The following is a 13296-nucleotide window of genomic DNA, read 5'->3' on the forward strand; positions in this document are numbered from 1 at the left end:
TGCTTCCCTCAGCCCTTCTGTGTCCATGATACACATCTGTAATTTATAACGCCACTCTTTTCCTCTGAGCATACATATAACTTCACAATTCTTCTCAACACAGCACTATAGACAGCAAGAGATTGGGATTGGCATGAAAGATGAAGTAGACAGGTAACAGCTCCTATAAGACTGTAAACCGCTCACGGGTAGCACCAGGTCCTTAGTAAATGGATTTTGGAATGAATGATGGACAGAGAAATTGATGAATTGATGGCTGCATGAATGATATTTCACTTTTTTTCCCCAAAACTGGTCCAGGAAAGCCTTGGGATACTTGCGTCTCTGTGTTGTAGGGAGTGTGCTTTGTAACACCACGTGCCTGTGAACACTAGCTCATTGAATGAAATTGTAGGAAAAGAACTTAGAGAATATCTAGTGACAACTTTTCAGTTTTACAGAGATGAAAATAAGGTGCAGAAATGGCCTCCATCTAAAGGGCAGGCTCCAAAGGCAGAGCCACTCTGTCGTTTTCCACGCCTTACTGACTGCATGGCCTTTGGCCTTTACATTGCTTCTTCATCTGTAAAGTGGGAAGAGTGATCTTGTCTGCCTTGCAGGGTTATTGTGAAGCTTTAACAAGATAAGGAATTACAAAGTGCTTAGTGTAGTGCCTGGCATATGGTAAGTACTAAAGCAAAATATTAACTTTCTTCTTTTTCCTTCCTTTTCATTAATATTAGCTGAACCAGGGATGGTACTGTAAGTAGTTTTATCATAAGGTTTATCATATTATGTTATGCTGTGTCCCCCCCATACTTTCAATGAATTGGAAGCCTATGCTAAACCATCCTCATTTTATATACATAGAAACTAAGACAAAGAGAATATAGGAATGGATTCTTATTAAATAAGAATGAAACATTTTTTTATGTGGAAAATGTAACATTCCTAAATTCATTGCTCTCTTCTTTGGCTAATCATCTTGTTTCATAATATGTAACATGCTTCATAGAAAATGTATTTATAGAAGTTGTCATTAAATAATGCAGGGGTGAAATTTAATAAAAAATGAGTGCTTGAATTGCCCTTTAAAAAAGCCTCAATGTTTACATTACATATTCCAACCTTCAGGTCATTCATTAGTTGGGGAGGTGAAGGGCTTTATGTTGATTGCCAGGAAGCATACAAAGGCAGCAGGGAAGGATGAAACAAACAAGGCCACATTGCTGGGAAGGTGGCCTTCAGAGGCCGGCACTTCACTGGGGTGGAAATCTTGCAGCTGTGTCACCTCACACCTCCCCACAAGAAAATGGAGTTTAAAACCACAACATGTGAATAGAGCAAGGTTAGCCAAAGAGATTTTGAGAAATTGCTTTTCTAATGCATTTAAAATGAGTATTAGATGTTGCATTCTGTGTCAGTTGCTATAAACACGGGGGAAGATTTTACACTTTTTTAAATCAAGCCAGGTTAAACAGAGTATAAGGAGGGGATGTTTTAAAACAATTCAACAGTGGGTTTTGAAAATAAACTGTGGAATTAAGGAAGTGCGGGGGTTGAGAGCTTTCATTCCCTACCTCTGGGCTTGAACTTTTTGCCTCCTAATTGTGTACCTTGAAATGTACTTTGATTCTGGAATTCGATTGCTAAGTTGTTTCTTTTCAAAGGCACCTGTTGAAGGAAAAGAAAAAGAAAAAGATAAATACTTAGAGAGTTGAAGGCTGTTAAAAAGAGGTAAAGCCATTATGAGTTTCCAGAATGCTACCCTTGAGTTGAACAAAGGATCCCAGGCCGGGCCAGAAAACCCAGAGAGAATTTCACAAGGTGAAACTGCAGAGGAAGATGCCTGCATAGCCCTGCTTGAAAACGAATTCAGCCTGGGTGACTTTGTCCAAATACAAAGAGCCTTTGAGGTAAGCATTAATCTTATTTCCTGGAGACTTTGAGTTGCTCATGAAGGAGACCAGGATGAAACAGAAAGAGATTTTTCTCTTATAAGTTTTTTTTTTTAAATATACTTAATGGTTAAAACAGGGAATTGAAAAGAATTGGTCAGACCTGGATTTAACACCAGAGTAACTTTATCCCTCCGTTCTTCGGGACAAATAATATTATTTAGTATGAAATTGCTGCTGTTGCATATCATTACCATCCAGGAAGGAAAATGAATTCTTGGACAAATTTTTTTCTTAGAGGTCAACATATTTTTGGAAAACAGAAAGTTATGATGGTGACGGGGGAAGCCAGATCTCCAGGGTGACTCCCAATAATAACTGTCCTTGCAGGTAACCTAAAGTATCCCTCTGGAAATGCAAATAGCCACTTCCTGGTGTGCAAACATTCTCCCCTGCCTCACCCCAGCCACACAGCTCCTTTTCAAAGCAGATTGTGGCACTTCATTGTCCCAGATCCCATGGGAGGGACCAGTCTGCCACTCTTTTTGCAAATATTGGAGCAATGCCAATGAAAACAAAATTTTTTAAATTTTAATTCTACATATAAAATAAACCTTAGGAATTTTAACTATAAATGAATAAGCTCCTTCTCTCTATCTTAATTAATTTTGAACTCTGCAGCTATGCCTAATGAACAGCATATATCAGAATACTTCTTAGCTTCTCATGCTGATAGGAAGAAGTGCTCTTCCGTGCTGTGGAATTTAGGTAGACATGAGCCTCCATCCTTCCTACTGCATTACAGTTGCTAAAATATGATCTCAGGGCTTCAGAATGTCCTCTGGGGGTGCTTGAGCATGTCATATTAATTTGAAACAGACATACAATGTTTGGGAATACCACCTTGAAATTAATAAAGTATGATGAAATCTTACTGTTATATTGGCCTGTAATTGGCACAAATTTTAATCTTTACCTATCAAAAAAATGAGTTGCTAACCACTGAAATACTCTACTATACCCTGTTTTGTATAACAAGTTAAATTTTACCTGTGTTGAGAATGTCCCAATAGTATCAATCATTTCTTTTTAATAGAATCTATCATATTTAGTAGCAAAGACATGCTCTGCCCTACACTTTTCTCATTTTAATCTTCATGTATTTGCAGTTCATCCAAACCCATTTGTCTGAAAGATTTTAGTGCTGCTCATGTCCAATGCCCCAAATGAATCTGGCATAGTTTGATAGACATAGCAAACATTTTGACAGCTTGAGGACATTCAGAAAAATGTAACAGCAGACTATGACAGCTTTGACTCTGGAATGAACAGAAATGTGGCAGTTTTTTTTCTGGTGTTAAGAACACAAAGTTGAATGCTAGGGTCTATTAGGAGGGTCAACTGTATAAAGTCAATGTGTTAGAAAGTGAAACTGCTATAAAAGGTTAGGGGTGGGTGTTCTTTTCAAATTACCAATTAGTCTGGAGTGAACCCAAGTGAAATAGGAAATTGGATCTCAAGATATATATTTTTTTAACTTTAAACGTTTCAAAGCCTGGGTCACTTATTTTGAAATTAACCAGTTGGAAAAGCAGGTACCACTGATGGACCAAAAGGGAGAAAGAAATTGCTATTCAGAGCTTGCATGAACCTAGACAATCTAATTACAATCTTTTTAAAAAATGTAATTTAAAAAAAAAATTGAGCTTTGCAGGCATACTTCAAGAAAAAATGAAGTCCATAGATTTTTAACAGACTCAACAGACAGAATGCAACAATCCAATGGCAAATGTAAAACCGGGAATAAAAGTTAGGCCCTTGAGACAACACGGTTTCCACACACAGCATGGACACCTAGAGAAGAATCATATACTAGATGATTTCTGTGGACTCTCTTCCATCTGCCATGAGCGTTGGGCCCACAGGCCACAGATGTAGATTGTTGTGAAAGGAAAAATTGCCCTCAGGGGCTGTCCTGCAACACAGAACCCCAAAGTCACTGATTTGTAGTCCAGTCACTAAAGACATGCTCTTGGAGGGCTTCCCTGGTGGCGCAGTGGTTGAGAGTCCGCCTGCCGATGTAGGGGACACGGGTTCGTGCCCCGGTCCGGGAAGATCTCACATGCCGCGGAGCGGCTGGGCCCGTGAGCCATGGCCGCTGAGCCTGTGCGTCCGGAGCCTGTGCTCCGCAACGGGAGAGGCCACAACAGTGAGAGGCCCGCGTACCGCAAAAAAAAAAAAAAAAAAAAAAAAAGACATGCTCTTGGAATGCCACGATTCTGGCACTGGATCCTTCCATCTCCTATTTTGTTTTTTGTACCCAGATTGCTTATTTGGGGCTGAAGAGTTTTCAGACAGTAGGTAAAGTCCATGTCCTTAAATATCAGTAGTGATGCTTAATTGAAAAATGGGAAGCTGAGTTTTCCTGTAGTCAATGTTTCACATATGTTCCAAATGAGATATTACATACCATATAAATCTTAGTAGTAACATTTAGGAATGAAGTGAGTAATGCTTATGTTTATTGCATGATGGTATATGAGTCAGAATCACTTAGTGTATAAGAGTCAGGGGTCAGACTTCTTGGATTTGAGTCCCAGTTTTGCCACGACAATGAGACTTTGTGCAAATTGCTTAATCTCTCTGTCAGTTTCCTTTGTTTCTAACGTGCGAATAATTGTGCAAATTGCTTAATCTCTCTGAGCCTCAGTTTCCTTTGTTTCTAATGTGTGAATAATAGGGTTGTTGTGAGGATTAAATGGGGTATTATCTGGAAAGCACTTGAAAGAGTGCTTGACACAGAAAAAGTGCTCAATTAACATAGGTATTTTATGTTCAGTGAGTAGAGGTTGAACAACATGGTCTTTAACATTCTCTTAATTTTAACTCATACATTTCCTAAAAAAAAAATTAAGCTTTGAATAACACTCACAACTATGCTTTTACATTCCTTTTAATTGGGGTAGGAAGTGGAAGCAATGAGTTGCAAAGACACAAATTCACATAGAAGAGTACAAAAGCATCATCTTTCCATGTCTTACTTCATATTTTATTAGCATACAAAAAATTTTAAGTGATGTCTTGATCCTCTTCTTTAGAACAAAGAAGTTATCTGGATAGAAGTACTAGAAAAGTGACTTGTGGATTTCTTTTTCTTTCAAGTGATGTTGCCCAAAAAGTCATATATCAGCTCACAGGGAATGAAACTTGTATTATTCATAGAATTGTAAAATGCATGTTACTTAAACTTTCCTGTAGCACTTGTAATGCTTAGAGAAATGATGTGGTCTCTGGATATTCATATTGTTTTAATGTCAAACATATTTTCTTGGATACTTCAAAAGTCAGTTATTGTGTGAGGAAGGATGGCTGTGATTTGCTAATTTTATAGGAATTCTGAGAAATAGAAATTATGGTCCAAGGGAAATGGAATTTTGGAAAAGCCGCATTGAGACTTGATGTATACTGACTTCCTTCCAAGACTGTGGCTATGTAGGTTCCTGAATATTTCTTTTCTTTAATTCTCCATTGTTGACCTCTTCATGTCAGGACAGTCTGCTCTTTGATCTTGGAAGCCTTGTTGCCTATTTGGCCTGTATCTAGTTTGCCTATACTGCTGGACTCACTGGACTGCGTGCTGACCCGCCTCTGTCAGCAACTGTGTCTGTATCACCTCCTGGTACATTCTTTCTGGCCCAGAGCCATGGCCTGGCCCTACCCTGTCTACTCCATGCTGCTGTTTGCCGAAGTCCTACTAAATCTTTAGGTTAAATAGCTTGAAATGAAATCTCCTAAACCGCCTGTAAAAGGTGAACTATTTCTGCTTAAAGTAGGAAGGGCCAGGACAGTTCAGCGTGAGAAAGGGAGAATAAAAATCCTAACAGGAAGTCCCCAGAGATGTTAGGGGAAGGTTCTCTGAACAAACTTGTCTTGGGGAGCTGAATGGAATCTAAACACAGCACACTTGTGCTGACAATCTAAAAAGACCAGAGAAATTCAGAAGGCACTTTTGCAGGTCTGAAAATTGTGCTTAAGGTATCATAAATGATTAAATCCACAGAATGTATGATATCTTCATGCTGGATTGTCTTTATAAAATTCCCAAGATTCCTGTCTACAGTAGGGCCTATGAACAACGCTTCCTTGTACCAACAGGACAAAGCTGAGAGTTCTGAGGCCCTGCTGGGCAGACTAGACTCTAAGGGAATACAGACAGCAACCGTTATAAAAAATTTAATTATATACATTTACAATTAAATAAATCATATTAACCCCCCAAAAAAGACCAAGAGCAGTGTTGGTTTCCTGCCTCTCCTCCCCCACCCCTTCCATCCTCACCTCTCCCAGGGATGAGAAGGAGAAATGAGTAACCTGCTTGGCGGTGACAGTGTTGGTCTGTATTTTTAAAGTGAGGTGGGGCTAATCTATTAAAAGGCTATGAGATTGAAAAAAATATACAGACAGTCAGATTCCCAGCTTTCCATTATTTATCCTTCTTTTTTTTTTTTTTTACATCTTTATTGGAGATAAATGCTTTACAATGGTGTGTTAGTTTCTGCTTTATAACAAAGTGAATCAGCTGTACATATACGTATGTTCCCATATCTCTTCCCTCTTGCGTCTCCCTCCCTCCCACCCTCCCTAACCCACCCCTCTAGGTGGTCACAAAGCACCGAGCTGATCTTCCTGTGGTATGTGGCTGCTTCCCACTAGCTATCTATTTTACGTTTGGTAGTGTATATGTGTCCATGCCACACTCTCACTTTGTCACACCTTACCCTTCCCCCTCCCCATATCTTCAAGTCCATTCTCTAGTAGGTCTGTGTCTTTATTGCTGTCTTACCCCTAGGTTCTTCATGACATTTTTTTTCTTAAATTCCATATATATGTGTTAGCATATGGTATTTGTCTTTCTCTTTCTGACTTACTGCACTTTGTATGACAGACTCTAGGTCCATCCACCTCATTACGAATAGCTCAATTTCATTTCTTTTTATGGCTGAGTAATATTCCATTGTATATATATGCCACATCTTCTTTATCCGTTCATCCGATGATGGACACTTAGGTTGTTTCCATGTCCTGGCTCTTGTAAATAGAGCTGCAATGAACACTGTGGTACATGACTCTTTTTGAATTATGGTTTTCTCAGGGTATATGCCCAGTAGTGTGATTGCTGGGTCATATGGTAGTTCTATTTTTAGTTTTTTAAGGAACCTCCATACTGTTCTCCATAGTGGCTGTACCAATTCACATTCCCACCAGCAGTGCAAGAGGGTTCCCTTTTCTCCACACCCTCTCCAGCATTTATTGTTTCTAGATTTTTTGATGATGGCCATTTTGACTGGTGTGAGATGATATCTCATTGTAGTTTCGATTTGCATTTCTCTAATGATTAGTGATGTTGAGCATTCTTTCATGTGTCTATTGGCAATCTGTATATCTTCTTTGGAGAAATGTCTATTTAGGTCTTCTGCCCATTTTTGGATTGGGTTGTTTGTTTTTTTGCTATTGAGCTGCATGAGCTGCTTGTAAATTTTGGAGATTAATCCTTTGTCAGTTGCTTCATTTGCAAATATTTTCTCCCATTCTGAGCGTTGTCTTTTGGTCTTGTTTATGGTTTCCTTTGCTGTGCAAAAGCTTTGAAGTTTCATTAGGTCCCATTTGTTTATTTTTGTTTTTATTTCCATTTCTCTAGGAGGTGGGTCAAAAAGGATCTTGCTGTGATTTATGTCATAGAGTGTTGTGCCTATGTTTTCCTCTAAAATTTGATAGTTTCTGGCCTTACATTTAGGTCTTTAATCCATTTTGAGCTTATTTTTGTGTATGGTGTTAGGGAGTGATCTAATCTCATACCTTTTTTTTTTTTTTTTTGCGGTACACAGGCCTCTCACTGTTGTGGCCTCTCCCGTTGCCGAGCACAGGCTCCGGACGCGCAGGCTCAGCGGCCATGGCTCATGGGCCCAGCCGCTCCGCGGCATGTGGGATCTTCCCAGACCAGGGCACGAACCCGTGTCGCCTGCATCGGCAGGCAGACTCTCAACCACTGCGCCACCAGGGAAGCCCTAATCTCATACTTTTACGTGTACCTGTCCAGTTTTCCCAGCGCCACCTATCCTTCCTTCTGAACTGTCAGGATTCTCCCAGTTCACTAGGGACCCGCCTTCTCATCGCTCACTGTATCTTCACTATTAAGTTACCCAAATGGACAGGCCTTCCTGGCTATGGCTCATGGTCCAGAACTATTCTTACCTCTTGCTTCTTTCTTTTCTACCCCAGACATCACCATTCCAAACACATAAATAAAATCACCCATCTTTGTTTCATTCCCTTTCCTCAGAACTGTTAGATTTTGCTTGCCTCTGTCAAAATATGAGACAGTCCATGAAGATCATTTAAAAAAATATTTTTAAGGTAAGACTGATAGTTAAAAACTGTGTATTATAGAATCCAATAAAGTTCCAAAATTAGAAAATCTTTATTTTTATAAGGTATGCAAACTGTGTAAAATATATAATAGCACATTCATGATAAAGACTTATTTCTTGCTCATATAGAGAGCAGATATTTCTAATAGGCAGGCATCTCCAAGTAGGGATTCTGGTCCCCGGGCTCCTTCCAACTTCCTCCTTCCACAGTGGCCATATGTCAAGCTAGTCATGGGGGAAGAGCATGAAGGAGCACGTGGGGAAGGGTTTTGTGGGTCAGGTTCCCGTCCCAATTGCAAGGCCATCTGGAAAGTGTAGGCTGGAGTGTGCCCAGAAAACAGTCTCACCCACAATCCTTACAGTTAATGGTAGGAAAATTTCCATCTCTCCTAATAAACCAGTGTGCTTATTTCATAGATTAAGGAAAGTCGTGTGCCTAATGGTGTTTTGTGTTTTGCCTTAGCTGCCAGGAAGTTCAAAGCTAAATTCAGTGTTCAACCGATACAACTATTCTTAACATAGATTTTTCTGGAACAATTATCTTCTATTTTCATTATATGATCCTTGCTCTTTTATCTTTGCTTTAATGGTCCCTATGTACCTTCTATTGCAACTGAACTAAAACTCTTTCTAGAAATCAGTGGAGGTAAAAATGATGAATAAAAATTTAATATCTTTGAAGTTCAGTAAGATTTTATAAAACACTTCTGTAGGTATCGTGTTATTTGATCCTCTCACCAGCCTGGAATGTAGGCAGGGCAGATATTTTTATTTCCCATTTATACATAAGGAGAATAAAGCTCAAAGATATTTAATTGAGTTGTCCCATGGGGCAGAGCCAGGGCTCTGGGGTAGATTGCCAACTTCCCAGCCCATTGTATGGCATGGCTCCCACTGGCCACCAGGCAATCTCCCTTTGAGATTTGCTCTAAGGCATAGGAATCCAATAGAATAAGGACTTCATTAACAAAACGAGCATGTCAAGTTAGTAGCACACAGGCACTGTGCCTTGGTAACTTGGAATTAATGCACAATCAGCAAATAATCAACACTTCCTACAATAAAATCAATGCAGAGAAGGGTGGAAGAATAAAAGGGAAAGGTAGGAATAACTCATTGCTTTTTTGTTATTTTTTTCCTTTCTAAAGGCATTCAATGGAGGCTTGAGAGAAAGTAAACAGGTAAAGCTTAATCTATAACTTTATTCCATAGTACAGAGTACATTCAGCAATCTCAGTCAATCCATCACCTGCTGAACAAAGACAGCAGGGCAGAGCATTTCTTGCCCCAACTCCCTTAGTGGAATCCAAAAAACCTATTTTGGATGGCAGTAGAAAATCAGTGAACCCTGAAGGCACCCCTCCTCAGCATTAAGGTAATATCGTGAAGACAAATCCAACAGCCCTACAGCTGGCACAATTGGAAACGACAGAGGAATTCTTTGGTGGTTTTGTCTGAGTTGCTAGAATTCATGGGTGAGGTTAACAAACGAGGCCATCACCAAAACACAAGCAAGTGAAGTCCTTTGTCAACACATATGAAAAATTGGTCTTCCTGAACACTGCTGCCTTTGTGCTAAATTTTGTGACATGTTCTAACGGCTTCATGCCTTTTCTAATTTCTCTGTGTGCTTTCATAACAGGTGCTTATAAAAATGAATCTTGGTCAGAGAGGGTGGTGAAGAGTGCTTTTGGGGGACAGACATTTTAACCTTAAGCTTTGGCCAGGACTGAAGCAGAGAAGGCAACCAAGAAACTGGTCATAAAAGAGAAAGAAAGAAAGCAAAGATGCCTATTGCTATTCATTTGTAGTATATCAACTTAGCCAGGCCTTTAGACCTAGGGCACAGCCTACCTTTGTAATTGCCTGAAAATTTAAAAAGGAACATGAAGAAAGACAACTGGAGAACTATAATTTGTGCTATTTTGATTTCACATTTGTCCTGTGTTAGCAAGTATAGCACACCCAATGATGAGACAAGACCCCACCAACTTTGTTGCTAGAAATAGGAATCCTCTGAATTGTCTCTTTTTGATTTCTGACCTTTGCCTGAAGCTCTGCCTCACTCTTGCTCAGACACGAATCCCTTGGGTCTTTTCTTCCCTCATCACGTCTTACCACCATATTATGGATAAGCATCTTGTGAGATATTGATTCTCCGGGCATCAGCATTCTCTGCTGAGGACTTCCAGGGACATGGTTTTCCTCTACTCCATCACCTCCCGTGTTCTCCCTCCCTAATTCTCTCAACACCCCTGAGGCCAGGTTGTCACACTGGTCTTCCTCCAGGTCTGTCCAATATGGTGGCAATGGGCCACATGTGGCTATTTAAGTTAAAATGAAATAAAGTTAGAATTTAATAAAAAATTCAGTTACTCACAAGCACCAGCCACATCTAAAATATTCAGTAGGCTCACGTAGCTTGTAGGCACCACATCGGATAGTGCAGATAATAGAAGATTTTCTTCATCACAGAAAGTCCTATTGGATAAGGCTGTGTCAGACCTTTCTCTTGGTATCCTACTAACTTGTTCCTGTTCCTCACTTCTGGCCACATTTATATGGCCAAGGGGCTACTTTCAGCACCTTAATCCCCCTGGAAATATACCAGACTGCTCATTCCTTAGAGCCTGGAGGCCAAATTGATTATTGGCCCCAGAGATACCAGAAAATATTTTCCTTTACTTTGGTCTAAGACCTATCTCTCCACTTTCCTAGGGCTGTAAAGAATGGGGACATCCATTTCTTTCAAGGGAATCCTTACCTCCGCCTTCAAGGCCCCCTCCCCTCGCCACTGGTTTTCAGTCTGGATTTATGGTTCCAACAAGTCAGTCACAAAATTATCTGACACTGGCACATTACCCAAATTGTTCATGCTGGCGGTATTTTAGTTACTTGAATGCTTTAACAGTATTCCTGTTTTAGGACCTATCAAATGCTGGTGCCTCATGTTGGAATATTCCCTCTTCCCTCCCCCCAATCTCCAGCCAACTCCTACTCATACTTCATGTTTAAATACCACCATCCCAGAAAGTCTTCTCTCACTACCCAGGCTGGGTTAGCACCTTATCCTGCTCCTGTTTTCTCTCTTCATAGCTCCTGTGTGTTCTTTTCTTTCTCTAATTGCAGATGCTCTGATTAAGTACAGGTAGGGTCATGTAGAAGGATCAGACTGGCAGAGAGAAATCAGTGTGAGACCCTAGAGCGTGGCGACCCTGGGTGCAAATGAGATTATCTTGAGGAAAGAGCAGAGTGTCTAAGGCAGGATCTTAGGGGAATCCTTCAAGGGGGTAGAGAAACAAATGGAGTCCATACCATAAATAAAGAAGCAGCGTTATTTCCTGGAAGTTGAGGGAGGAGAAACAAACAAACAGAAAAAAGGGGTGCAGTCAGTCATATACAATTTTTATGATTCCTATTTATTTAACGTTTCTTTTATTATTAAAAGAAAAGGAAGGAATACATTATTTTCATTGTAGAAAATCAAAGTTACACATGAAAGTCTCCTCTTACCATGGCTTACCCTTAGCAACTACAGTACCCTGAGTAACTACTCTTAATGTAGCATACTTCTAGTGTATTTTTCATTCATTTCTACCCATATATGCATGTGCACATATCACATGTAGCTTTATTTTACATACAGTGTATTTTACATATAATATATATTACATATTTTATTTTGTGCATTCAAGGAAGAGTGCCACATAAATAGCTGCTAGCCATGTGAAAAGATACTCCAACTCACTAGGAATTGGATTTGAAACTCTAATCAAAAAAGAAGACATCCTTTTTCATTCATCAGCTTGGCAAAGATTAAAAAGATCAATAATATTTACTGTTGGCAAAGAATCAGGGAAATGAACACTATTACTAAGATTGTAAATTGTGAAGGCTTTTTTGGTAGACAATTTTCTGGAATATATCAAATGTAAAATGTATCAAATGCATACTTTTTGAACCAGCAACTCCAATTCTACAAGCTATCCTAAATAAATTATGACAGGTACAGAAATAAAATTTGTATAAAAATATTCATTGTAATATTGTCAATAAAACAGAGTATTTAAAACACCCCAAATATTCATCAATAAATTAACGGATAAATGAATTATGGTATACTTCTACTACTCAGCTATTAAAAAGAATAAGGAAGACATAAGATTGCCAAGATTTACTGTTCAGTGAAAAAAAGAAAATTGCAGAGCAGTGCATAATCATATTCTAAAATGAAAAATGTGTGTATTTTCCATAATTGAGATCTTGTGTGTCAAGGTCTCAATTATGAAAAAATAAAACTGTGCTTGTAGCAGGATAAGGTATGGCAAATGGCTTTGTGGACTCCTTATCTATACCATAATTCAATGCAAAGACAAATGTTATTAAAATGTCAGTATATCTTAATAGCCTAAAGACTCGGTGCTACTATTTTCTAAATGTATGGTCTAACGATGCTGAATTTAAAAGCAGCACATTTTATACATACTTTGTCTCTCTATGAAGTAGTTTTCTCCATCACCTTCCTTTCATTGAACTTTAGCATTAAGAGAGAGACTATAGAGAGCCATTGTTGCCTTTATTTTTCAGGTGAGGAAACAAAAATCCAAATGAAGGGATTTGTCCATTTGAGTTGTTGGCAAAACCAGAACATCACCCAAAGTGGTCTGATTTCCATTTTTGTCTCTTTTCCCTTAGTGAACAATGCTAAACTTTACTCAAATTTATTTCTCATCTTCCAATATTATTTTACACAGTATGATTCTATAACTTGACCATTGTTCACTACTCTGACCCCCTCCCCAAACCGGCTATTATTGGTAAAACAGATGAGCACCACCTCTACAATATAGATGAGAATATTAACAATACATTCATTCATTTACTGATTCTTACAACAGATATTTATTGAATGTTTACCCTATGGAAGTTGAAAACCGCTGAGACCCAGACCTTCCCTCACGGAGAGATATATTGACAAATAAACTTGGAGT

General features: G+C 39.1%; 1 protein-coding gene across 1 annotated transcript in view; it reads left to right on the forward strand.

The window, feature by feature from the left end:
- Window positions 1–1727: 1727 nt before the first annotated feature.
- WDR49 (WD repeat domain 49) overlaps window positions 1728–13296 on the forward strand; it is a gene marked incomplete at both ends in the record, with an annotated part of 136260 nt that continues 124691 nt past the window's right edge. Inside the window, 1 exon segment of the mRNA XM_079705231.1 lies at window positions 1728–1895. Within this exon segment, the coding sequence (XP_079561357.1) occupies window positions 1728–1895 (168 nt within the window).

Source organism: Hyperoodon ampullatus (genome assembly GCF_949752795.1).
Source record: "Hyperoodon ampullatus genome assembly, chromosome: 5".
In the NCBI taxonomy this organism is placed as follows: Eukaryota; Metazoa; Chordata; class Mammalia; order Artiodactyla; family Ziphiidae; genus Hyperoodon; species Hyperoodon ampullatus.